Source organism: Pan troglodytes, chromosome 18, assembly GCF_028858775.2.
Source record: "Pan troglodytes isolate AG18354 chromosome 18, NHGRI_mPanTro3-v2.0_pri, whole genome shotgun sequence".
Lineage (NCBI taxonomy): Eukaryota > Metazoa > Chordata > Mammalia > Primates > Hominidae > Pan > Pan troglodytes.
This window is the reverse complement of record NC_072416.2, coordinates 25,810,016-25,835,776: the sequence shown is the minus strand read 5'-3', so window position 1 is coordinate 25,835,776 and position 25,761 is coordinate 25,810,016. Positions and strand designations below refer to the sequence as shown.

At 47.2% G+C, this 25,761-nt stretch overlaps 1 protein-coding gene across 2 annotated transcripts in view; it reads right to left on the bottom strand.

Moving 5' to 3' along the window:
- Positions 1 to 2,258: 2,258 nt before the first annotated feature.
- The window catches only part of SCNN1G (sodium channel epithelial 1 subunit gamma), a 34,151-nt gene continuing 10,648 nt past the window's right edge, over positions 2,259 to 25,761 (bottom strand). Inside the window, exons 5-13 of one of the 2 annotated variants that reach the window (XM_016929626.3) lie at positions 24,848 to 24,951; positions 21,705 to 21,868; positions 9,289 to 9,387; positions 6,985 to 7,102; positions 6,380 to 6,458; positions 6,242 to 6,299; positions 5,973 to 6,034; positions 4,353 to 4,428; positions 2,259 to 4,051 (exon numbers count right to left, since the gene is read on the bottom strand). In XM_016929626.3, coding sequence (XP_016785115.1) covers positions 3,671 to 4,051; positions 4,353 to 4,428; positions 5,973 to 6,034; positions 6,242 to 6,299; positions 6,380 to 6,458; positions 6,985 to 7,102; positions 9,289 to 9,387; positions 21,705 to 21,868; positions 24,848 to 24,951 — 1,141 coding nt within the window. In that variant the 3' untranslated portion in view covers positions 2,259 to 3,670. The remainder of the gene's footprint in view (positions 4,052 to 4,352; positions 4,429 to 5,972; positions 6,035 to 6,241; positions 6,300 to 6,379; positions 6,459 to 6,984; positions 7,103 to 9,288; positions 9,388 to 21,704; positions 21,869 to 24,847; positions 24,952 to 25,761) is intronic. The other variant, XM_016929627.3, reaches the window with a different exon arrangement.

Here is a 25,761-nt window from a genome sequence, read left to right as displayed (position 1 = left end):
ACAATCTCAGCTCATTGCAGCCTCAACCTCCGGGGCTCAAGACATCCTCCTGCCTCAGTGTCCTGAGTAGCTGCTGGGACTACAGGCGTGCGCCACCATCATGCCCAGATATCTTTTCGTATTTTTTGTAGAGATGGGGTTTTGCCATGTTGCCCAGGCTGGTCTCGAATTCCTGAGCTCAAGCAATCTGCCCGCTCTGGCCTCCCAAAGTGCTGGGATTACAGGCGTAAGCCACCACATCCGGCCTCCATTTCTTTCTTTATGAGTTCCTGAGCTGTTAGAATTACACAAGCTGATGTTTGTGAAGTGCTTAGCAGAATCCCTGGCAAACCATAAGAGCTCAATGCATATTAGCCATTGTTAGTATTGTCACTGTTTTTATAAGCGCCACAAACTTTTCCTAAATGCCAACACTGTACTCTGTCCCGTCCCCATCTAGGGACAAGGAGATAAGACACAATTCCTGCCCTTGCAGAGCTCATAGTCTAATGATAGAGACAGATGTGGATAAAAAAATTGTATACAGGGCCAGGCGCCATGGCTCATCCTGTAATCTCAGTACTTTGGGAGGCTGAGGCGGGAGAATAGCTTGAGTCTAGGAGTTTGAGACTAGCCTGGGCAACATAACAGGAACCCATCTCGACAAAAAATAATAATAAAAAATTAGCCAGACATAATTGTGTGCTTCTATAGTTACAGCTACCTGGGAAGCTGAGGCAGGAGGATTGCTTTAGCCCAGGAGGTTGAGGCTGCAGTGAGCTATGATTGTTTGAAGTCCAGGAGTTCAAGACCAGCCTGGACAACATAGTGAGATCTTGTCTCTATAAAAAATTTAAATATGAGCCATGGGTAGTGACAAGCACCTGTAATCCCAGCTACTCAGGAGGCTGAGGCAGGAGGATCACTTGAGCCCAGGAGGTCGAGGCTGCAGTGAGCTATGATCATGCCACTGCGCTCCAGCCTGGGCAACAGAGGCAAGACCCTGCCTGTTTCATATATATACGTATATATATATAAAATATATATTTTATATATATTATATATATAAATATATTATATATATATATGGGTGAAAGTTGTGTAATGGTGGACGCTCCAACTCCTTGGGGCAAGGGAAGAGGGTCAGGGAAAACTTTACAGAGGTGCTGACATTTGCAGCTGGCCTGGAAGGGTGAAGTGGAGAAGGAGGGAAGGCGATGCTGGGCACTGCAAGAGCCAAACAAGAATGGAGACAGCTGGAGTTTGCTGGGTGTGCACGCCCGTGTGCTTGGGGGGAGTTGAGCAGCTGTTGGCTTTGGATTCTCGTGGCCTTGCCTTTGACAAGCCTACTAGAAGTGTTCCTCCATCAGGCAGAGGCTGGCCAATTCCACGAATCTGAGGGCACCTCCTGCCCCCACCATTGGGGAGGAGGAGGAAGCTCCTGTCTGTGCTGTGCTCAGGTAGGCATCAGCTGCAAGTTCCCTGTCGGCACCGGCTACAGCCGCCAGAGCCCAGCATGGACGAAAGCCAGGCTCACGGCCTCTGTAGCCCAATCCTCACCTGCATGGGCCTGGCTCCTGAGCACACTTCACAGGGGAGCTCCCTCCAGTCTGGGGTCTCCATGACCTCCTCCTTGCTGGCTGGCATGCCTCCTGGCAATGCCTTGCCCTATAAGGTCTGGTGGAAACACCAGATAGAGCAGAGGCTTACTCTAGCCACAGGCCTGGGGTTGAGTTGGACCAGGGATGCCCAGGTCCAGACAGGGTCCCTACAGCCCCTCTCTTTTACCAAGACTCTTGCCCTTAATAGCAGCCATTCTCATGAAGGGATTAGTCCTGAAATGTGGACCTTCCCCACCCGTGGATGAAGGACTTCCTTTAGCCCTAGAGCCAGGGTATTTAGCCTCTCCCTCTTCCTACCCAAAATGACATCGGACTCACTCTTAAAAGGTACAGACCAGAATGGCTGCAAAATAATGGAGTGATAAAAGGCACCAGCTCTGGTGTCAGACTGTCTGGGGTCAAATCCTAGCTCTGCAACCTCCTAGCTGTGTCACCTTGGGCAAGTAACCTAATCTTTTATGCCTCAGTCTCTTCATCCACAAAATGGGATAATCATACCCATCGAATGTGCTCATCCAAGGGTCAGCACAGTTTTCCGTAAAGGGACAGAGGGAAAATATTTTAGGGTTTGCTGGCTTTGCAGGTCTGGGTTGTAGCTACTCAACTCTGCCACTGTAGTGCATGAATGGCCATAAACAAAACTTGAACAAATGGATGTGGCTGTGTACCAATAAAACTTTATTTATAGACACTGGAATTCGAATCTCATATCATTTTCATGAGTCACAGACTCTTCTTCTTTTGCTATTTAAAAGCAAAAATAAAAATTCTTGGCTGGGCACGGTGGCTTGTGCCTGTAATCCCTGCACTTTGGGAGGCTGAAGTGGGAAGATCATTTGAGGCCAGGAGTTCAAGAACAGCCTGGGCAACATAGTGAGATCCTATTTCTACAAAAGGTAAAAAATAAAATAAAATAAAATTCTTAGTTCATGGTCAAAAACAGGATTTGCTTTGCGGAACACCATTTGCAGTCCCCTATGCTAACCTATCTAGGTGCTTAAAACAGTACCTAACACCCTGTTCTTGGGTTGGCTTTAAACACCAACCAAGGATTTAATACCTGTTAGCCATTTCAGGTGGAAAGATGTGAATGTGGTATGAAGTGGGTCATCTGTGGCAGTTGGCTTGTCGGTGAGGGACAGGCCATTGGTAATGGAAGGGTCAGCTCTGTCTTGGAACAGCTGCCCAGAGCATGGCCCACCATGCTCCCCCTCCCCACCCAAAGTGACACAGACCTCACCCTTTAAAAGGCACAGACACGAATTGGATGCAAAATCATGGAGTCAGATTGTCTGGGTTCAAATCCTAGCTCTGCCACCTCCTCACTGTGTCACCTTGGGCCAGTAACTTAATCTTTCTGTGCCTCAATTTCTTCATCCACAAAATTGAATAATCAAATCCATCTCCTGGGCCCACCCATGCCCCAAAGTGAGGACACTCTGACATAGTCCCAGACCTCCACCACGGCACTCCGATCTCCACCAACACTCCAAGGGCCCTGGGCCAGTTCTCTGCTGCCTGAGGGCATGGAGGACACCTTTCTCCAGTGTCAATGATGAAGAACAGTTTATTCACAAACGGCTCCAGCTTCAGGGCTGGCACTTTCTCCTATCTTTGGCATCTGGCAGTAGCTGTCCAGCCTTGACACTCAAGGTCACATCCTTGGGCCCCAACCCAGGCTGGCAGTGTGGGTGAAACCCTCGGCTTTGGGGCTTTGGAAGAGTCCTTCCCTCTCAAGACCCGTAAAGAGCTGCATCAGTCCTCACTCTGGCCTTCACTTGGGCCAGCACCACTGCCTCGGCTCCCAGTCTCTAGTGACGTGCTAATAGTTCAGGTCCCGGGATTTATCTCAGCCTGGACAGTTGTGAGTGTTGCTGCGTAGTACCCGATGGCTCCTCCTGCGCATGCCCAGACCCCATCTTGCGGTTTAAAGCAGGCTTTTTGGTCAGAGTCTCTGAAAAGCCCAGAGTGGGGCAGAGGGTCCCCTGTGCGCACGTCTGGGGGCACCTGATCCATGTCCTTAGACCATGGCTGGTGGTCCTGACTAGATCTGTCTTCTCAACCCTGCCTCAGAGCTCATCCAGCATCTGGGTATCTGTGAGCTGGTTGGAAAAGGCCCTCTCCAAGCGCAAGGTATTGTATTTGGGGGGCGGTGTGCCGGGCACTTGGGTTCCTAGGGCTGGAGGCAGGTGCAAAGCAGAGTTGAAAGTGGGTAGGTCATCGTCTATATCCAGGGCTGGATTGTCCTGGCCCTGTGGGCTACGGGGAGCTTCTGGACATGGGGGAGCCTGTTTCCGGGCCCACCACTCCTTGGCTTTCTGCCACTGGCGGCGGGCAATGATAGAGAAGAAGTCGATGAAGAAGACCTCGATGATCTCGATGACGCAGACAACAGAGCAGCTCATCCACAGGCCCAGCTGGCCACCGAAGTTGGACAGAAGCATCTCAATCTGCAAGACAGGCCAAGCCACACCATCAAGAGGAACCTCCCCCCAAGTTGGCCTCACACAGGAACCCTGATTCCCAAGGGAGCCACGGGTCAGCCCCGACCCTGCGCAGGCTGGGAGGAAGAAGCAGGCAGCCTTCCTGTTTCCTCTTACTCTGTGCATTCCGACCTGAGACCTGGCTAGCCTACAACAGCCCTCCTAGAGTAGGCTGGAACCCCCTACCCTGATTCTGCTCCCCAAGGCCAGGAAGATGCTCACATTTGTAGGCCCAGGACAGGTCCTGGAAGGAAGCCACTCTACTCACACTGTTGGCTGGACTCTCCATGATGGATCTCTGGTTCAGGTCTTTGTAGAATATCAAGAGTTTGGCCAAGTCTGTCCTGCAAAATTCCAACAGGTGAATCAAGAGCCTTGGCATCCTACCAGATCACCAGTCCTCAGCATGGCTGTCTCCCTCCTACCCAAGCTGGCAGCATGGCCAAGGCACTGAGCTCCTTGGGGATATTAGAACCTGGCCCATAAGGGCTCCGTCTACACCCCAGAGCATATCTCCAGCCTGGATCTGGTCCACAGGTCATTCATTCACTCAAGAACTGCTCTCCAACTTCCAGATTAAGTCAGTCGACCCAGCCATACTGCCATTGTACCCTGTTCTTCATTAAACATTGACATTTGTAATTGATTGATTGCAATCTCAAGTATGTACAGGTAATGTACATGAGCAGGGTAGTTGAGGTAATATGATAATAGGCACAATGGCAACAAGCATTTATGGGGCACTTCCTGTGTTGCCAAGCACTGTCGTAAGAACTTTATGTGAATTAACTCATTGAATTCTACCAACAGCCCTATGAGGCAGGTATGTATATTTTCATCATCCTCATTTCGCAGATGTGGAAACTGAGATGCAGATTGGTTAAGGAACTTGTCCAAGACGACGCTGTCAATAATTGGCTGAGCCAGTACTCCAACTCATTTAGATCTAGCTTCAAAGTCCATGCTCTTAACCATTGCACTAAACTGCCTCTTGATAGGACGATGGTGAACTGGACCATGACTCAGCCAAAGGAGCAAGTATTACTCAGCTGTTTGGTGCTACAAAACAGTGGAGGGTCGTTCTTGCCAGAACTTTTGAATTTTCAGGAAAAGTTGGAAATAATGGGTTGCTTTCATGAGGCTAGATTTGGGCCAAGGATCAGTCACCGGCTTGCAACACTTGGTTTAATGGTTTGCAATTGCTTGGTCAAAGTCTATTTTCTCATTAGAGTGTAAGTACCTCGGGGGACAGAGACCATGTCTGCTTGATTGTCCTGGTTCCCCCAGCACCTCACACAGCACCTGGCACCTAGGGGGTGCTCTATGAATGTTGGAAGCAAGATTGGCCAGATTGGCTCTCATGGCAGGCAGGCCCAGCAGTGCGCATGAGGGAGAAGATAGTGATGGCTTAGAGAAATGTGAGTTCACATGGCATGATTCACAGATGTGAGTTCACCGTCTCCCAGCTTTGAGGAAATGAATGAGTGAGTGAATGAAAAGGAGAGGGGGCCAGGCTTGGTGGCTCACGCCTATAATCCCAGCACTTTGGAAGGCCAAGGGAGGTGGATCACTTGAGGTCAGGAGTTCGAGACCAGCCTGGCCAATATGGTGAAACCCCATCTCTGCTAAAAATATAAAATTAGCCAGATGTGATGTTGCGCACCTATAATCCCAGCTACTTGGGAGGCTGAGGCAGGAGGATTGCTGAAACCCAGGAGGCAGAAGTTACAGTGAGCTGAGATCACGCCACTGCACTCCAGCCTGGGTGACAGAGTAAGACTCCATAAAAAAAAAAAAAAGAGGATTTGGCCATACACATACAGAAGCAAGTGAGAAGGCTGGGGGCTGTGGTGGGCAGAGACAGAGGAACAGGGTAGAGGTAACTTACTTGTTGAGCTTTTTGTTTACTTGCCGGCCTTGGTCCCAAGTGAGAACAGGCAGCAACCACTTCTACAATGGAGAGAGAAAGCGTGGGCCTGAGGGTGCCTGAGAGGCCAGGGCCAGCCTCCCGCCTCAGGCTCCCCAACTTGTCCCCCAGCCTCCACAAGGTAATTCTTTTCCCCCTGGACCATGTCCCAGGCCAGAGGACACAGCAAAAATGTCAGTGGGGCTCCAGGCTGGGGGCTTCAGTGGGGAAGGGTGGGCAGAAGAACTTACCTCCGAAACCACAGATGGCCATTGTGCCAGGCTTGTGGTTAGTGTCCACTCTTTAAAGCTAAGGGAGGAGGGGACAGCATGAGTGTAGGCAGCCCAACCCAACCCAGCCGCCCGTCTCACCCCTTGGGGTCCACATACCTGCAGGCTTCCTTGCACACAGACTGGCAGCCCAGCTCTTCCTGGACAAAGGCTCGATGCAGTTGGTAGTAACAATACACTGAGGGATAAGGGAGAGGGCAGCATGAGCTTTGGAGCCACAGGACCCTTCCCGGCCATTCCCAGGTCACCAAGGACAGCCCCACAGTCTCATTTTAATGATTTCTCCTCCCACTTTCTACCAACTCTCTGGAAACACATATTGCGTTGTGATGTTGGGAAACAGAAAGCAATGGTGGTTGAGGATGTGAGTTGAAGGTCAGACCACCCTTGGTTTGGATCCAGCTCTGTTCCTTTCTGGCTGTGTGACCTTGGGCAAGCCACTTAGCCTTTCTGGGCCTTGGTTATCTATTCTGTGAAAAGGTAATATCCACCATTCCTACCTCCTGGAGTTGACTAAGGTGGTCAGTTGCAAAGTATAATTTAAGCCAGGCTTGACAACAGAAGTAAAACTCTAGTTAATGGCTCTCAACCAATACCTCCCTCATGCAAAAGGCAAGAGGGGTGGAGTCCCAGGAGTGCCTATTGCCAGGACTAGGCTGACCCTGGTCCTGGGGCATGCAAGGCTGGAGCTGGGTCTCACTCACTCCAGTTGGGGTGCTGCTGGTAGTTGCAGTAGTTGGCTGCAGGAGGTAGAGGCTGGCTGTACTGGGCACACCCACATTTCTCCACCATCTTTGTCTGGAAGCATGAATGAAGGCAGATCTGAAAGAGGAGACCCAGGAATGCCATTCATGTCTTTGCTCAGGGATGTCAGGGAGTTTCCTGCACATCCCTCAGCCCAGGGGGTCAGCCTCCCTTAACCTTGGCCAACCACATGAACCTGCCCCTTATGCCAACTGGGCTGGGCATGGTCCCTGAACTGCAAAGGGCCCAACCTGGAAGATGTATTAATAATTTATTTATTATTTTTATTTTTTATGTTTTTTGAGACAGTCTTGCTCTGTTGCCCAGACTGGAGTGCAGTGGCATGATCTCAGCTCACTGCAACCTCTGCCTCCTGGGCTCAAGTGATCCTCCCACCTCAGCCTCCCAAGTAGCTGCGATTACAGATGCACACCACCATGCCCAGCTAAATTTTTTGTATTTTTGGTAGAGACAGGGTTTCACCATGTTGGCCAGGCTGGTCTCAAACTCCTGACCTCAAGTGGTCCTCCCACCTTGGCTTTCCAAAATGCTGGGATTATAGGCATGAGCCACACCTGGCCGATGTATTAAGAATTTAGACTAACTGAGATATGGAGATGGGGCTGAGCTGGGGCTGCAGTAGTTGGGTGGTCATTTTCCATCATGTGGGTGCCAACACAAAGATAAGTGGGAAAATTAGAGGAGTTGTCAAGAAACAGAGAGAAATAAACACAGTCCCTGTGTTCCTATTCTCAAGCCCAACCCCTCCATGTTGGATCTTCATGGATCATAAGCTACCACAATATCCATGGAGCTTATAGCATGAAAGCTAATAGCAGAGTTCCTGAAGGCAGGCTACTCAGGTCAAATCCCATCTTTGCTATTTTTCTGCTGTTTGGCATCATGCAAGTTACTTAACCTCTCAGATGCTTTGCTTTCTTTATAATAATATCAACTTCATGAAGTTGTGAGCATGAAATGAATTGATACATGTAAGGTGTGTGTGTGCATGGTAGCTCTCACTAAATGTCATCCAGAAGTATCTTTCTGATGAGCTCACTTTTTTTATTTTTAAAGACAGGGTCTTGTTCTCTCACCCAGGCTGAAGTACAGTGGTGTGATCATGGCTCACTGCAGCCTTGAACATTTAGGCTCAAGGGATCCTCCCTCCTCAGCCTCCCTTATAGCTGAGATTACAGGTGTGCACCAGTATGCCCAGGTAATTAAAACAAATTTTTTTTTTTTTAGAGGCAAGGTCTTGCTATGTTGCCCAGGCTGGTCTCAAACTCCTGGGCTCAAGTGATCTTCCTACCTTTGCCTCCCAAAGTGCTGGGATTATAGGCATGAGCTACCATGCCTGGCCCAAAAGTCCTCTTTTACTCAGTGTCTACACCACCTCTCAGCTCAGCTCTTATCTAAGTTGGAAGACTCAGTGCTGAAGGTTTCTGGTCCTTTTGTTCTGCTGGGATGATTTTCATGGACTCTCTGGGGTATCCTGGTAGGAGGTGAACTATAAATTCCCAGAATGTGAGAGGAGGCAGAACAGATCATCTCACTTAAGTGTTGAAAAGTCAGATGTCTACAGGAGACAGTGATGTAAGTGACATACTGGAGGGGTAGTGAAAACTGTGGGAGCCAGAGAACACCTGCTTCATTTATTGGGATAGCTACACCCACTGTTTATCCTTCAGGAAATAAGGGCTCAATGTTGCCATATCGTTTCATTTTTTCGAGAGGCTGGAAATCTGGATTTTCTTGTGAAATTCCTTGACTTTCGAACACCATCGAGGCTCTTGAAAAACCAGGTATGCCACCTGGAAGGCGACTGGGAGCTGCAAATTAGCAGCCCCTGATCCAATCCCACCTCCCCTTGTGGTTGCTGAGGGGAACCCAGCTGGCCCAAGGCCATCATCCAGTGAGGGGCACCAGCAGGCCCGGAAGCCATGCTCTTGACCCTTCAGCCAGTGTCTCTCCCAGACTGCTTCTTTCCTGTTCCTCCCTTGCCAAGGCCTACTTAGGAGGTGGGTCTGTCTCAGCTGTACATTGAGTTCCACGGAAACCTCGGTGTATCAATTAAGCTCTGGTTACAGACGAACTGCAGAGGACTGGAACCAGCCGGCATCATTTGTTCTTGAGGTCTCTGGATGAACCCCAGGGATCCTCACCAGAGTTCCTGGTGCAAGCCACACCCCAGCCTAGATATAACTTTGTCTCCTGGGTCCAGGCCATAAACCCAGGGCTGGGTGCCCCCGCCAATCTGTTACCTGGAGCGAGTAGGCAGCGTTGTAGATGTTCCTGATTGGCACGTCACTCCCGTCCTCCGTGCACTGACTGTAGGGCTCACTCAGCTTGAAGGACTCTGTCTGCAATCACAGCAGCACACACTCAGCCCTGTCCTCCCCCAGGACCCAGGCGGGGGCTTTGCAAGGAGCACCAGACAGGGGACTTTGCAAGCAGCCCTTGGGAGCTGAGAAGCTATTTGGTCATTCATTTAATGAAAAGTTAGTGAGAACCTATTAGGTGCCTGGTACTGTGGTAGACACTGAAATCAGCAATGATCAAGATAGATAAGTTCCCTGCTCTCCTGGAATGTAACTTCCAGTGGGGTAAACAAATGGTCAGCAAGCAAATAAATAAACAAGATATTTTGGATAAATCTGGATGGTGTTTAATGAAATGGGGTAGGGAAACTGGAGGAGTTAAGAGGAGATGGGCAGTTTTTCCCACAGAGTGATTAGGGAAGGTATTTCCGAAAAAGGGACCTATTGGCTTAGCGTGGAACTGCAAGAAAGAGCTGGTCTTGTCAAGAAGTGGACAGGACGTCGGGAATGGTGACACACACCTGTAGTCACAGCTACTAGGGAGGCTGAGATGGGGGGATCACTTGAGCCCAGGAGGTCAAGGCTGCAGTGAGCCATCGTCGTACCACTGCACTCCAGCCTGGGCAACAGAGTGAGACTCTATCTTTAAAAAAGAGGATGAAGTGGACAGAGTACGATTGGGTAGAGCAAACAGGAAAGGCTTGAAGCAAGATGGGCTGGTATGGCTGAAAATGGCAAAATAGAGAAATTGCTGGAGATAAAGTCAGATGGGGAGGTTGAGGCCAAATCATGCCCAGCTGAGAAATTTGGATTTGATTGTCTGAATGAAATGAATTTGCAGTTGGCAAATCCACTGGGAGGTGGGAGGAGGGATTAGAAAGATGAGCAGGGGCCAGGCTCAGTGGCTCATGCATGTAATCCCAGCATTTTGGGAGACTGAGGAGGGAGGATTCCTTGAGTCCAGGGTTTGAGGCTGCAATGAGCTATGGTTGTGCCACTGCAATCCAGCGTTGGTGACAGAGGAAGACCCTATTTTGAAAACAAAGAGAGAGAGAGAAGGAGGGAAGGGGGGAAGGAGGGAAGGAGGGAAGGAAGGAAGAAAGGAAGGAAGGAAGGAAAAAAGAAAAGAAAGAAGAGAGAGAGAGAAAGGAAGGAAGGGCGGGAAGGGAAGGGGAGGGGAGGGGAGGGGAGGGGAAGGGAAGGGAAGGGAAGGGAGAGAAAGGAAGCAGGAGCAGGGACTGTGAGTGCTTGGGATTCTCGCTCAGGTGAAGGACCCATTGCCTTGTTTTCTGGTCCCAGAAGTTGACTTGAAGGATGTTGACTTTCTTAGAAAAAAGCTAAGGAAAGCTCAACAGAGTAGAATGCTACCCTGATCATGAGAGGAGGTAAACAGCATTGTCACTCAAAATTCAAAATCCTTATTCAATAATTTTTTTTGCTTTTTTTTTTTGGAGATGAGGGTCTCACTCTGTCACCCAGGGTGGAGTGCAGTGGCACAATCAAGGGTGACTACAGCCTCTACCTCCCGGGCTCAATGGACCTTCCTGCCTCAGCCTCTCCGAGTAGCTGGGACCACAGGCTCCTGCCACTGCACCTGGCTTCAATGATGTTTTATTGTGGATTACTAAATTTTGCTCTAGCTTAATATTTGCCACTGCAAATAAATAATCCAGCCAAGCCAAACAAGCAAAAATGGGGGTGGGAGGATAACATTTTCTAAGGTCAGCAACTCAATGGAAGATAAATAGTGACCAGTTTATCACAACTGTGTGTTTGTGTGCCGTGTGCATCCACGTGCCCATGTATAATCATTTTTATTTTTTTGGTGGGGGAGATGGGGGTAAAGAGAAAAAAGAATGGCAGATTTGTGGGAGGGAAGAAAATTATTTTCTCTTTGAAGAAAGAATGAAAACGGGTAGAGGGGGAAGGAATTAAGAGGTTTGAGGCAGGTGGAAACTAGCCATCTCAACTGGTATAATCCCTTTCTGTTTGTATTGCATTTCATCTGCTGACCCATTAGTCTCCCTCAATTAGCTGCAAGTACCTCCAGGGCAATTGACGATGCTCATTTAAAACTGTTTAAACAACAGAAGCAAACAAAGGGGAAAGTGGCTGTCTGGCCTCCCCTCTTTCCCAGGGTGCCCGCACTAGCAGATCAGATCTTGCATCTCAGACAGACAGACATGGACTCATACATTTACTTTGCCCTGCAACCCGCCCTTCTCATTAACAAGAGTGAGTGTCTTTCTATGTCAGTACAGAATAAATAGACTTAATAGATGGGTAGCAAATGCATGCAGGGCCTCTAGTGCACACCAGGGTTGGGCTGGGCACAGAGGTGCAAAGATGCCAAGCAGTGGCCTTCCTTGAGGTCACAATTCCTTGCCATCCTCTAAGCTTCTCCAAGCAGCAGGATCCCTGGGCAGAAGCGTTCCTTTGGGCCCCCCGGTCCTGCTGAACTGTTCCCAGAGTCTAGAGTGTCAGCTACAGGCTCTAGCTTCCTGGGGTAGGAAAGCATAATACTCTGGCATCCAGATGAGGGGTCTGTCCACTTAGGCAAGCCACGTGCAGCCAGCAGGGGTGGCTGGGGCTCCCTCTACCCTGAAAACCAGCCCATGGCCTGCTTCCAGGAAACCGATTATGAGAAACCATTTGGATTTCAACGCTTTCTGAGTACTCAATGGCCCTTCATTCTGCAACGATGCTTATCAAACTCACAGCTCTTGAAAGGCTCAGGTTGTTTTCTGAAGCAACCAGAAGTAGAGCAAATGGAGCAAATTTTCTGTTCATGCCTCGAATGCATGAACTTTGACAGAATGCTCTTCCCTCGGCCCCAGCTTTCAGTTTTCTAGAACTGCTGGCTTGTGGAGGCTAGGAAGACATTTTGACTTCTATCCTGACCCCTAGGGACACACAAAAAAGAGTGTGTATATGTGTGCATATGTGTGAGTTTGTATGTGTATCTATGCATACACTTATGCATGTAAAAGTATGTATGTGTGTGCACACATAGGTATGTGTGGATGTGTGTGAGTGGATGTGGGCATGTATGTGTAGGTATAGGGGTATATGTGTGGGACACGGAGCCCATTTATATCAAACCAGATTCTTTCTGCTTCTTTCTGAAGATCTTGGGGGAAGGAGACAATTGTATAGGAGTCCTTAGCTCACCACCCTCTCTCTCTGAGACAGGGTCTCGATCTGTCACCCAGGCTGGAGTGCAATGGTGCAATCATGGCTCATGGCAGCCTTGACCTCCTGGGCTCAGGTAATCCTCCCACCTCAGCCTCCCAAAGTGCTAGGATTATAGGTATGGGCCGCTGCACCCAGCAAGCTCATTCTTTAAGGTATAAACAGTGCTAAGGGGGAAAGCCCAGATGGCAGCAGAGCCTGAGGGGAAGGGAGGTGACAAGAGGAGGGCCTTTATCAAAGCTCCCACAGCTTCTGGGGTTAAAGAGCCAGCTCCCACCTTCTTGCAACCTTGAGACCTTCCAACCAGTATAATCACTTCTCATCTGTGAGGTGGTCAGTCCAGCCAAGCTATTCCCAGACAAGGTGGCTATCAGACCATTGTTCTCACATTTCAGTGGTAACTCTTGTCCCAGCCAGTAATCCCAAGTCACCTTCTCAGAAAGATTGCCTATCTTGCCACAGCTTAGAGGTTTGCAAATTCTGTTCTGTCTGCACCCTGTTTTAGGGCCCATCACAGAGGGGTGGGCGGTAAGCAGGCTGGTCTCCCAGGCTCAGCTACATTCATCCTGCATTTCTGTTTCCATTGTGTACATTTCTGGATAAGACTTTATTTGAGTGAGAGATTCTCCCAGTAGTAAAAAGGACTTCCTCCCGCAGCCACTGAGGGCATGGTGGAGGTGTCTACCAGCCCCAGTCAACAGGCTAAAGTGGCAGCTGGGCTCTGGGGGTGGGTGGGGGGCCTTTCTTTCCCTTGGTTTCCATGCTATACCCCTGTTTCTCAGAATGGACTGCTGCTTCTGCCAGGGAGGGGACAGCAGGGATGGCCAGGCTGGGGATGGAACAGGTGGATGGTTTTCTTCTTGAACCTGTGCAGACCTGGGAGGGACTCTTTTTTTTTTTTTTTTTTTTTTCTTGGAGATGGAGCCTCACTCTGTTGCCCAGGCTGGAGTGCAGTGGCATGATCTCAGCTCACTGCAACCTCCACCTCCCGGGTGTAAGCCATTCTCATGCCTTAGCCTCTCAAGTAGCTGGGATTATAGGTGTGTGCCTCCACGCCTGGCTAATTTCTTTGTATTTTTAGTAGAGATGGGGTTTCACCATGTTGGTCAGGCTGGTCTTGAACTCCTGACCTCAGGTGATCTGCCCTCCTTGGCCTCCCAAAGATTACAGGCATGAGCCACTGTGCCCAGCTTGGACTCATTATTGAGGAGGTTTTGTTTGCTTTGGGTCTCTAGGCTGTCTCAGGGCCCCTCCCATGACCCTGTCCTGATGGTCTCCTCTGACCGTGGGCATAAGGGGGTTGAATTCTGGGCCCTTCTAGAAGGCTTTTTCTCAACGGACCGTATTATGGTCAATGGTCATTCACCCCTAAACAACCAGGAGCACCAGGCAGGCTAGCTAAGGGGTCAGGAATGTGGGCTTGGATCCGAACAAGTCTGAAATCAGATTCCCACTGTGCTACCTAGTGGCTATTTGATTTTGATTAAACAATAACAACAATAGACCAGGCGTGATAGCTCACGCTTGTAATCCCAGCACTTTGGGAGGCTGAGGCGGGTGGGTCACTTGAGGTCAGGAGTTCGAGACCAGCCTGTCTAACATGGCGAAACCCCGTCTCTACTAAAAATACAATATTTAGGTAGGTGTGGTGGTGCACGCCTATAATCCCAGCTATCTGAGAGGCTGAGGTGGGAGGATTGCTTGAACCCAGGAGGTCAGAGCCGCAGTAAGCTCCCACTTTGGCCTCCCAAAGCACTAGGATTATAGGCGTGAGCCACTGTACCCGGTGAAAAAAATTCTGATAGTTTAGAATATTACATGAAATAATAAAATAACTGGAAGCAAACTGAATTTAGTATCTGGTCTCAAAGAGGAAGAACTCTCATTAACATAATGATTAAAGAAGAAAACAAAGACTTTGACTATGTAAACATTCACTATTTTGCATGTGAAAAAGTACCCTAAAGAAAACCACAAACTGGGAAAGATGTTTGCAACACATACAGCAAATAATCATTATCCTTTATGTATGTATAATTATCAATAGTATCTTTTATATATAATGTACTAGTAGTGTATAATATAAATATATATTATATATGTATATATATATAAAATTCATAAAGGAGAGAGGTGTCAAAAAAGACAATAGAAACCTTCCCTAACCCCTCTTTTTCCTTTTTCACTCAAAGTTATTTTTCCTTCTCTTCACCTCTTTTCTTAAAAAATATATAGTAATAGTCTCTCTCTCTCTCTCTCTCTCTCTCTCTCTCTCTCTCTCTCTCTATATGTATATATTTGTGATGGAGTATCACTCTGCCACCCAGCCTGCAGTGCAGTGGCATGGCCACAGCTCATTGCAATCTCTGCCTCTTGGGTTCAAGTGATCCTCCCGCATCAGCCTCCCAAGTAGCTGGGACTACAGGTGTGTGCCACCACGGCTGGCTAATTTTTATATTTTTTGTAGAGATGGGGTGTCACCATATTGCCCAGGCTGGTCTCAAATCTCCTAGGTGCAAGTGATCCACTGGCCTCAACTTCCCAAAGTGCTGGAATTACAGGTGTAAGTCACTGCCCTCAGCCAAGCCAATATATTTTAAGCACTGACTATATGCCAAACACATTTCCAAGCGTTTCACATGCACCAACTCATTAAATTCTCACCAGCCATGAAGTAACATCATTATTATCATCCCTATTTTACAGATGAGATCACTGAGGCAGAGATTATACAACCAATGTGCAAAACTGGGGTGGGTTTGAATCTCAGCCATCAGAGCTCTCTCTTTTTTTTTTTTTTTTTTTTTTGAGACGGAGTTTCACTCTGTCACCCAGGCTGGAGTGCAGTGGCATGATCTCGGCTCACTGCAAGCTCCGCCTCCCGGGTTCATGCCACTCTCCTGCCTCAGCCTCCCGAGTAGCTGGGACTACAGGCGCCTGCCACCACACCTGGCTAATTTTTTGTATTTTTAGTAGAGACAGGGTTTCACTGTGTTAGCCAGGATGGTCTCAATCTCCTGACCTCGTGATCTGCCCGCCTCGGCCTCCCAAAGTGCTGGGATTACAGGTGTGAGCCACCGTGCCCAACCCATCAGAGCGCTTAATCCCTGTTTGGCATAGACTGAACTTGTGAAATGAAGTCTGGCTATGTGCTTTAGAATCAAAAGGTACAACAGGATTTGTAATGACATGGAGTCTCCCCATTCTCCAGGGCCTGGTCCCCAACCCCACTGGGTGAGTGGTCCACCCACGTCCACTTCCTCATTTTCCATTCACCATTCGACCCACTGCACTTCGGTTTCTGTTCCACTCCTTCCACTGAAAACAACTCTGGCATAGAACACTGGTGACCTCTTGGCTGCCAAAACCAGAGAATACTTTTGCCTTCTACCTTGCCTGACCTCTCGACTGTACTTGCTTCTTTTGGTCACACCTTCTGTAAAATTCTCTTCCTTGATTTATCTGATGCCAACTCTTTCTGGCTTCTGTTCCTACTTATCTGCCTCTCTTTCTCCTTTTACTTTCTGCTCAGCCCTTAAACATTTGCATGTTTAGGGTTCTGTCTCAGGTCTTGGGTGATGGCATTTATTTCCATGTCTACAATTACCCCCCAAGGTTTTCTCCTGAGCTCCAGGTCCATAGCATCTAATGAATGCTTTCTTTTCACCTTGACTTCTCAAAGGCATAACAAATTGGGTCTGTCCCAAATCGAAGTGGTCATCTTCTCCCAAAAACATACCCTGCCCTTGGATTCTGTAATTCTGAGCCTGGCATTCCTCCATCTCCCTGCCCAAGCCAGGACCTAAATATCAATCTAACTTCCGCTGGCCCTTCTTGCTAACATTGGCTGTCAAGTCCTGTTGCTTCTGTGCTATAATATCCCTGAAATCTATTTCCTCTGCTCATCTCCACAGCCATTGCCTCAGCTGAGGTCCACATCATTTCTCTCTAGAATTACTACAAATGTGCTGTCTCCAGTGTACTGATTGTACTTCCACTAAAATGATTTTTTGAAAAGTTTCTCTACACAGCTTAAATAAACTCCTTTTTGTGACTCCTCTGTAATTGCTACATTCTTTGTCTGGACTGGCTCTTCTTGACTATTTGCCTGCACTTGTCCTTCTAAATCCATTATTTAGAAAGCCTTCTCCAGTAGCTTCTGTCTGGGCATCCATCCATCCATGCACCTACCCACGCACCCACTCACCTATCTATCCATTCAGCCAGCCAGCCAGCCATCCACCTACCCATCTACCCACTCACCTCTCCATCCATCCGTCCATCCATCCATCCATCCATCCACCCGCCCACCCACCTATCCATCTACCCACCCACCCATCCATCTGTCATCTATCAATATTTACTGAGGATCTGTTATGTTCTAAGAAGTAAGCTTTGGAACCAGGCAGAAAAGGTCTGTTTCCACAGAGATGGAAACTGTATTGCAAAGTTGTGCTTACTTTTGTCTTTGGTCAGTTGTGGTGGCTCACATCTATAATCCCAGCACTTTGGGAGCCAAGATGGGAGGACTGTTTGAGGCCAGGGGTTTGAGACCAGTCTGAGCAACATAGCGAGACCCCCATCTCTACAAAAATGTAAAAATTAGCCAGATATGGTAGCATGTGCCTATGGTCCCAGCTACTTGGAAGGCTGAGGCAGGAGAATCCCATGACCCCAGGTGGTTGAGGTTGCTGTGATCTGCGAGCTGTCATCACACCACTGCACTCCAGCTGGATGACAGAGCAAGACCTTGTCTTTAAAAAAGCAAACAAACTTTTGTCTTCCCCTCTGAAAGTTAGGAACTTTGAAGGTAGGAGCTCTGTTGGGTTCACCTTTTAATATTCAGTACTTTGGACACACAATCTCTCAGTGAATAAAGGAAGTTTTGTTTACCAACTGCCTGGCCAGCCTGACTGAGCCTACCAGCTTCACACACCTATTAATCAATCAATGCATAAATAAAATCAGAAAAGAAGAAAGGAAGGAAGTCTAGTTTGGTTGGAGTTTTTCTTAGTGACACTCTGCTGACCTCTTCATAAACCCTGTTTTTTTTGTTGTTGTTGTTCTAAATGCTCATAAATCAGACCTAGAGCTGACTGACCCTGCTCTGTGGCTTTGATTTTCTACATCTTAAATTAGGTGTAGCAGAAAACTCACTCATGTCTTTGTTTACCCACCACTGGTAAAGAGAACATTTGCTTAACAATGTGGTGGGTATTTCCAAGCTCAGAGCAAGAAAACAAGAGAGCAGAATTCCTTAGTTCTTATACTTTTGCAAGCTCTAGTAACTTACACCAGTTTGAAAAGGGGGAAGAGGGCGAAAGGATAAGGGAAGGATGCGCTGCAAATCCTGGATCCTACTTCAGGGTGCAGATAAAAGTGTGTGGGACATGTCTGATCAAAATGCTCACCATTGTGCTCTGAGGTTTTGCCATCTGCCAGTGAACAAAAGAATGAGTTGCCCAGCTGCTTAAGTGGCTATCTCTTAAAAAAGTCTTTTCAAGTCACAGTTTGAGCAGATTGGGGGTTCGAGATAGTTTTTCCTTTTTCATTCACACAGCTCAAGCTGATACACATTACTTCCCTCCCATGCTGGAACAAAGCCCCTAAGTAACATGCCTCCTGAGAGCATCTGGGGGCCCAGAAAGACCATTTTGATGGTTTCCCTTGTCCAGTGTTGTCCTTTTCATGGGGCACCATGAGGCAGTGAAGCCCCAGATTTCATCTGTCATACTTCCATTCCGGTTCATCATCTCGCTGTCTCAGCTTAAATAGCACCTCCTCAGGAAAGCCTTCCTTGAACCTCATCTTCCCCATTGAAAATGAGCCCCAGGTCAGTCGTGTCATAATATGCACTCATATGGTCTTACATTTCTTCTTCATAGCACTTATGGCAATTATAATGAATCATTTGTATTATTTCTGGTTTATTACTCAATCCTCTCTGCTGGACTCTAGACTCTCTCAGGACAGGGACGGTATCCTCCACACTGAGGTGCCCCATGTCTAGCACATAGAAGGTGCTCAGAAAATGTCAATTGAATGGATAAACGACAGATGGATATCCAAGCCCTAATTGCCCACCATCTTTTTATCTAACCCAATGCAAAGCTATAGCTAGAACTTTGTGTCATTCTAGCTTCACTTTTACTTGGGAAGACACAATTAGCTTTTCCTCTAATTTTGCATTGCTCAAGCTTCTAAAGCCAAGGCTCTCAGGAGTTCAAGGCTCCAGTGAGCTATGATTGTGTCACTGCACTCCAGCCTGGGTGACAGAGCAAGACCCTGACTCTAAAAATTTTTTTAATTTAAACATTAAAAAAAGGTCAAGCCAAGACTCCCAAGTGTGCTGCCTCTTAGAATAACCACTACAACTTGGTAAAAAGATAGATCCTTGGGCTCATCTTCTAGAGATTCTGATTCAGTGGCTTTGAGTCTGATAATCAACCAGGTTTGGAAACCACTTCTCTGGAGGATATGTTTGTGAAGGATAAAAGCTAGGAAGTTTAATTGGGGATATTAAGGTTGGATTTAAATAAAGGCATGAACAAATGTATAGTCCACAAGGAGATTTTGTTTCTTTCTCCCCACCCCCAAACAGGTAAAGAAAAACGTCATTATGGGCCAGGAGCTGTGGCTCACGCCTGTAATCCCAGCACTTCGGGAGGCTGAGGCGGGCGGATCACAAGGTCAGGAGATCGAGACCATCCTGGCTAACACAGTGAAACCCTGTCTCTACTAAAAATACAAAAAATTAGCCAGGCGTGGTGGCGGGCGCCTGTAGTCTCAGCTACTCGGGAGGCTGAGGCAGGAGAGTGGCATGAACCTGGGATGTGGAGCTTGCAGTAAGCCAAGATCATGCCACTGCACTCTAGCCTGGGTGACAGAGTGAGACTCTGTCTCAAAAAAAAAGAAAAGAAAAGAAAAGAAAAACATCATTATGAAAGAATGCAAATTAAAATGATAACAGATACCATTTTTCTCTTGACAGATTAGCAAAGATTAAACATTAATACATTATGTTGGTTAGAGTGTGGGGAAATAGCTACTCTCATATTGCTGGTGTGGTTCTCAATTGCTATATCCTCATTGGGGGACAATCTGGCAAACACATGTCCTGTTTGACAAACTTCTAGGAAGTAACTGGGCAAATACACGTCACATTGCACCATTGCTTTTAGTTGTGCCTGAAATGACCTAATGTCTATCAATGGGGGGTTGCATCAATAACTTATTCACGCAATGGAAGACTATGAATCTTTTAAAAGAATGATGCAGATCTATATGTTTTGATATGGAACCATTTCCCAGCTATAGCATTAAGTGAGAAATATTTTGTATTTGCATAAAAGGAGAAATGCTTATACCTATATGCACTTGCTTGAATGACTAGAATATCCCTGCCAAGACACAGTAGCAACAGTGGTGGTCCCTCTGGAGAGGAAGGAGAGGTCTGGATGTCAGGAGTGGAAGAGAGATACACTCTGCTTGGTACACTCCTTGGTATGGTTGGTGTGGACACTCTCTTTAAATAAGTTCTTAAAAAAAAAAAAATAGAGGCAGGGTCTCACTATGTTGCCCAAGCTGGGTCTTGAACTCCTGGGCTCAAGCACTCCTCCCCACTCAGCCTCCTGCAAAGCTGGGACTACAGGTGTGTCCCAGCATGCCTGGCTAATTTTATATTTTTTGTAGAGATGGGGTCTTGCTATGTTGCCCAGGCTGGTCTTGAACTCCTGAGCTCAAGTGATCGTCCCACTTCAGCCTCCTGAGTGGCTGGGACTACAAGTCCATGCACTGCACCTAACTCCTTTAAATCAGTTTTTGTTTGTTTGTTTGTTTGTTTGTTTGTTTTTGAGACAGAGTCTTACTCTGTCACCGACACTGGAGTGCAATGGTACAATCATGGCTCACTGAAGCCTCGACCTCCCTGAGGTCAGGTGATCCTCCTACCTCAGCCTCCTGAGTAGCTGGGACTACAGGCCTGTGCCACCATGCCTGGTGATTTTTTGTATTTCATTTTTGGTAGAGATGGGGTTTTGCTATGTTGCCCAGGCTGGTCTCAAACTTCTGGGCTCAAGTGATCCACCCGCCTTGGCCTCCCAAAGTGCTGGGATTATAGGCATGAGCCACTGTGCCCGGTCTAAATAAGTTCTTAACAGTCATTCTATGAAAGAGAGAAAGGGAGAGGCAGATAGATGCTGGAATAAAAAGACCCCAGGCCTGCAAACAAGAAAACTCCATAAGCAGTGGAGTGACCAAGGCCATCAGAGTCCACTCTTCATCTTGCCATTCAGCTCCCATTGGGCAAGGCTGACTCGGGGATTAGAGTCTGCAGCTTACTTGTGCTTCTGTTGATAGGTTTGCATGTTCTCAGTGCCCGATGAGGTCCACAAAGGTCAAATTTGGAGGGAGAAGGGGTTCTTGGTAAATGAGGTAAAATTGACAGAAGTGTAATGGGCTAAATAGACTTTGGATAGCTGAGTGACTTTCCACTAGGCTTTAATACAGTTATTGACATGCCTCATAGGCCTCTAAGCAGCCCAGAAAGATAGATGGTAATCTTATCTGTTTGTATTACTGACAAATATATAGTTAGTATCCTAATGCCTTGCTTCCAGCATAGATTCCATAAATGCTGGTGTCTTGAAATTCTTTCCCCAAATGGCACCCTGTCCTATTAATACATACAAATACAACCTTTTTTTTTTTTTTTTTTTTTGAGATGGAGTCTTGCTCTGTTGCTCGGCTGGAGTGCAGTGGCGTGATCTCGGCTCACTGCAACCTCCTCCTCCTGGGTTCAAGCTATTCTCTTGCCTCAGCCTCTCTAGTAACTGGGATTACAGGCACACACTACCATACCCAGCTAATTTTTTGTATTTTTAGTAGAGACAGGTTTCACCAAGTTGGCTAGGCTGGTCTCAAACTCTTGATCTCACCTCGGTCTCCTGAAGTGCTAGGATTACAGGTGTGAGCCACTGCAGCCGGCCAGAAGATACAAACACAACCTTTAATGTAACTCCTGAAATGAATGGGATAACCATGGGAAAATCTGGGACCATGTTTCCTTTTGAAACAAACACCCTTTTCCATAAGCTGCACCCCATTGGTTATCCTTGAAAAAAAGATCTGTTCTCTCCAAGCCTATGGAAATTAGAATATTCTCTTACCAGGTGCATTCCTATAGAGGTGACCATTGCTGTCTCAATCTCTGTTCCCACATCTTCGACGAAGGGATACTCATCCTGCCGATGGATGATCACCTTAGCTCCAGTGGAGGACACGAGGAATGGGTTGTATTCCTCTTCGTTTATGTACAAAATGACTTGCAGCCCTGGGAGGATAAGACAACCTGCTGTAATCCAAGGCTAGGAAAACATTTCCTGGGGGTAAACCACCTCTCCCACTGCTTCAGGAGCTTCAAACCCAAGACCAGGTATTTCTAGCAAGTGATAGGTGGACGAGGGCTAGACTGGAAGCTCCGTGAGATTGGAATGCATGCCTGACTTGCTCTCTGCTGTGCCCCCACAGCTTAGCCCAAAACAGGGGTTCAAACACAGTATCACTGTCACAGTTCTTGCCAAGCATACGTTTTTGCCAAGTGTAAGGAAATTGCCACTCTGCCTGAGACATGAATCTCCATGTGGTCCTTTGAGATGGGGAGCTCGGAACATTCAAAAGAACATGCATTGCTCCGGCTGCTTAACCCCTCAGGGTGGGCACTCAGAGAAGAGATGAATCACTAATGGTGTTTCTGATCACTGGCCCAACTTCTCCTCCCACTCCTGCTCTTGCCCCCTGCAGTCTATGCTGACACAGCACCAGTATCAGTGCACATGGGAACTAAGAGTGAAAAGTTGCTGAGTCCTGGCTCTGCTATGGATGGGCTGTGACCTCCAGCAATTCACTTCCCCTCTCTGGGCTTATTTACAAATTGTTTGCAATTGTTTACAAATCATTTGCAATTATTTACCAATTGCCCTTGTTTACAAATTGAATGTCAGTATAACTCTCAAAATTCTCTTCTTTCCATCCATAGAGACCCTGCTCATTCATGTATGGGCTGAGGTCCTTTGAAAATTGGACCTCAGGCCAGGTCACTCCCTGAAACCTGAAACTCTTCAGTGGCATCTCACTGGATATATGGGAATGCCACAGAATAAACCTGGCTGCATCTATCAAGGTGATGATGATACAGCCCCTGCCTACTTCTCCCTCCTCATCTCCTCCCGCTGTCTCCCCACCTCAATAAGCTCCAAGCACACTGGTCTTATTTCTGTTTCTAGAACACATCTGATTCACATCCTTCCCAGGGCCTTTGCCCTTGCTAGTCCCTGGAATGTTCTTGTGTAGACCTTAACATGAATCTTTTGCTTCTTAAATAGCCCTCCTCTTAGAGATCTTTCTGGGCCTTCTTATCCAAACTAACCCCCCCATCCCGACCCCAGCCACTCTGTCTTCCTACTCTGCCTCTTTCTTCCCTGAATAGCAGTCTTTAGGATTTGTAACTAGATCATGTCTGTGTAGTTGTGTACTCATTTTTCATCTCTCTCTCCCCATGAAAATGTAAGTTTCCTAACAGCAGAGAAGACATCTATCTTTTCACTGCTGTGTCCCTGGTACGTAGAAGAGGGCCTGGCAAACAGGAGAAACTCCATGCTTGGTAAGTGGATGAGTGAATCAGCAGGGTCTATATGGATGGAAAGAAGAGAATTTTGAGAATTATTCTGACATTCAATTTGTAAACAAGGGCAATTTGTAAACAATTGCAAAGAATTGGTAAACAATTGCAAACGATTTGTAAACAATTGCAAACAATGTGTAAACAACTTGTAAACAATTGCAAACAATTTGTAAATAAGTTGTAAACAATTACAAACAAAGCCCAGAGAGGGGAAGTGAATTGCTTGAGGTCACACAGCCCCTCCATAGCAGAGCCAGTACTCTGCAACTTTTCACTTTCAGTTTCCAGATTACTCCTTCCCCATGAAGTATGTGCACTGAATTATGATTTCTTGCAGACTTAGTAAGAGCACAGACTACACAGGGACAAAGGCCAGGATTCCAAGTGTGGATTTCCTTTATGACAGGCCCTTCCTTGTCCTGGTGGGAGTATATCTACATATCACATCATTTTCAATTTGCATGGGACCTTTCAAGAATTCCTTTTGGGCATAAGCCAGGCCAATCTGTTCAGTTCCTACCTTCCCTACAAATGTAATCATAGTGGAATAGTAGTGCTGGAAATTGCAGTGGTATTATTTTGAGGGTAGTAGCAGCAGCAGCAATGGTGGTAGACTGGTAGCAATGCTAGTAACGGTAATAATAGCAGTAATAACAATAGCAACTAGCACTTATTGTGTGCTTGGTATGTGTTATGGCTGAATTGTTTTCTGCCTCAAATTCATATGTTGAAGCCCTAACCCCCAAAGGGATATTATTTTGAGATAGGACTTTAATTAAGGTGAAAGGAAGTCACAAGCAGGGGGCTCTAATCTGATAGGATTGATGTCCTGATCAGAAGAGGAAGAGACATCACAGGCCTCTCTCTGTTGACACACCACAGAGGAAAGGCCATCTGAGGACATGGAGAGAAGACAGCCAGCCTTCTGCAACCCAAAGAGAGAAGCCTCACCAGAACCGAGTCTGCCTGTGCCTTGATCTTAGACTTTCTAGTCTCCAAAACTGTGATAAATAAATGTCTACTGTCCAAGGCACCCAGTCTCTGGTATTTTGTTATGGTGGTCCAAGCAGACTAACAGAGTGCAGAGCAGGTCTTATTCTAAGTCTGTATCTTAAGTCCTGTCAGTAATCTCACATGGGAGATACTATTATTAGTCCCGCTTTACAGACGAAGCGCAGTAACTTGCCCAAGGTCACACAGTGAGTGGCCAAGCTGGGTTTCGGCTCCGTCCAGAATCTGTCACCTGAACTAAGATAAATGTGCGTCTACTTCCCTAATCTGTTCAGCATATCTGGGCTCAACTCCCTTTGGAAACCACCTGTCCTGCATTACTCACCCTAGCTATGAGTTTAAACCAGAGTAGTTCCCTAGCAGAAGGAACCCCAGTCATGTCCCTGTCGCTCTCTCAAAGATGGAAGAAAAGTCAAAAAGGAAAACAAACACTAACTTGGAAGGAAGGAACCAGCATGAACACTGATGGAAACATTGATAGAAAAAGGAGCATCCCTGGTTTCTGGCCAAGTGGGAGAGATCCTGCTTTTCCAGAGGGCTCCCGCATCCCCACTGTCCTGCTGCCCCCATGTCCACTATTGGAGGGCCTCAAGATCTCCTTGGCACAGGTTTCCTTACCATATTCGCTGCCCCCCATGGAGGTGCTGAGAATGGTCTCATTTTCTCTGTTGTTGAAAGTATAGCAATTCCCATGCATCGGGTGGTGGAAAAGCGTGAAATTCCTATGGAGGAAGAAAATGGGTCAGAAAGGGATCTCCCCCATGCATCTTAGCTGAAGTTGGGCAGGGCAGTGCTAATGGAGCCAACTCTCTTTGGGGAGAATGTGTGAGAGATGTGACTCATTTTCCCCATCTTGCTCCTGATTAAATGACAAACAAGGCCCCTCATCCTGGTTGACACACATGGACATAGAACTAGACTCTCTGCCTTCTGTTTTCTCTCGGAATCCTCTCACCTTCATCTCTATCCTGACTTGACATTCCTTGTACCATGTCTGTCCCCAAATTCCTCCACTTTTGAATTTCTCAGCCAACACTTGACATTTTCCATTAAAATTCTCAGTCCTAGAAAATAATCCCCAGGGAAAGAATCACATCATCTGTGCCCTTACATGACTTTGGAACCCAACTCTTAGGGAGACATGATTCCAATTATTTACTTTTCACAAGAACCAATCTGTCTGCTAACATATACAGATAGGTGAAAGAGGCTTAGTGTTTTATTTTATTGTATTGTATTTTCTTTTTATTTCTGAGATAGGGTCTTGCTCTTTTGCCCAGGCTGAAGTGCAGTGGTGCAATTATGGCTCACTGCAGCCTCAACCTCCCAGACTCAAGCGATCTTCCCACCTCAGCCTCCTGAGTAGCTGGGACTACAGGTGTGTGCCATTATGCCCAGGTAAGTTTTTGAATTTTTTTTGTAGAAAGGAGGTTTTGCCACATTGCCCAGGCTGGTCTCAAACTCCTGAGCTCAAGCAATCATCTTCCTCAGCCTCCCAAAGTGCTGGCATTACAAGTGTGAGCCACTGTGCC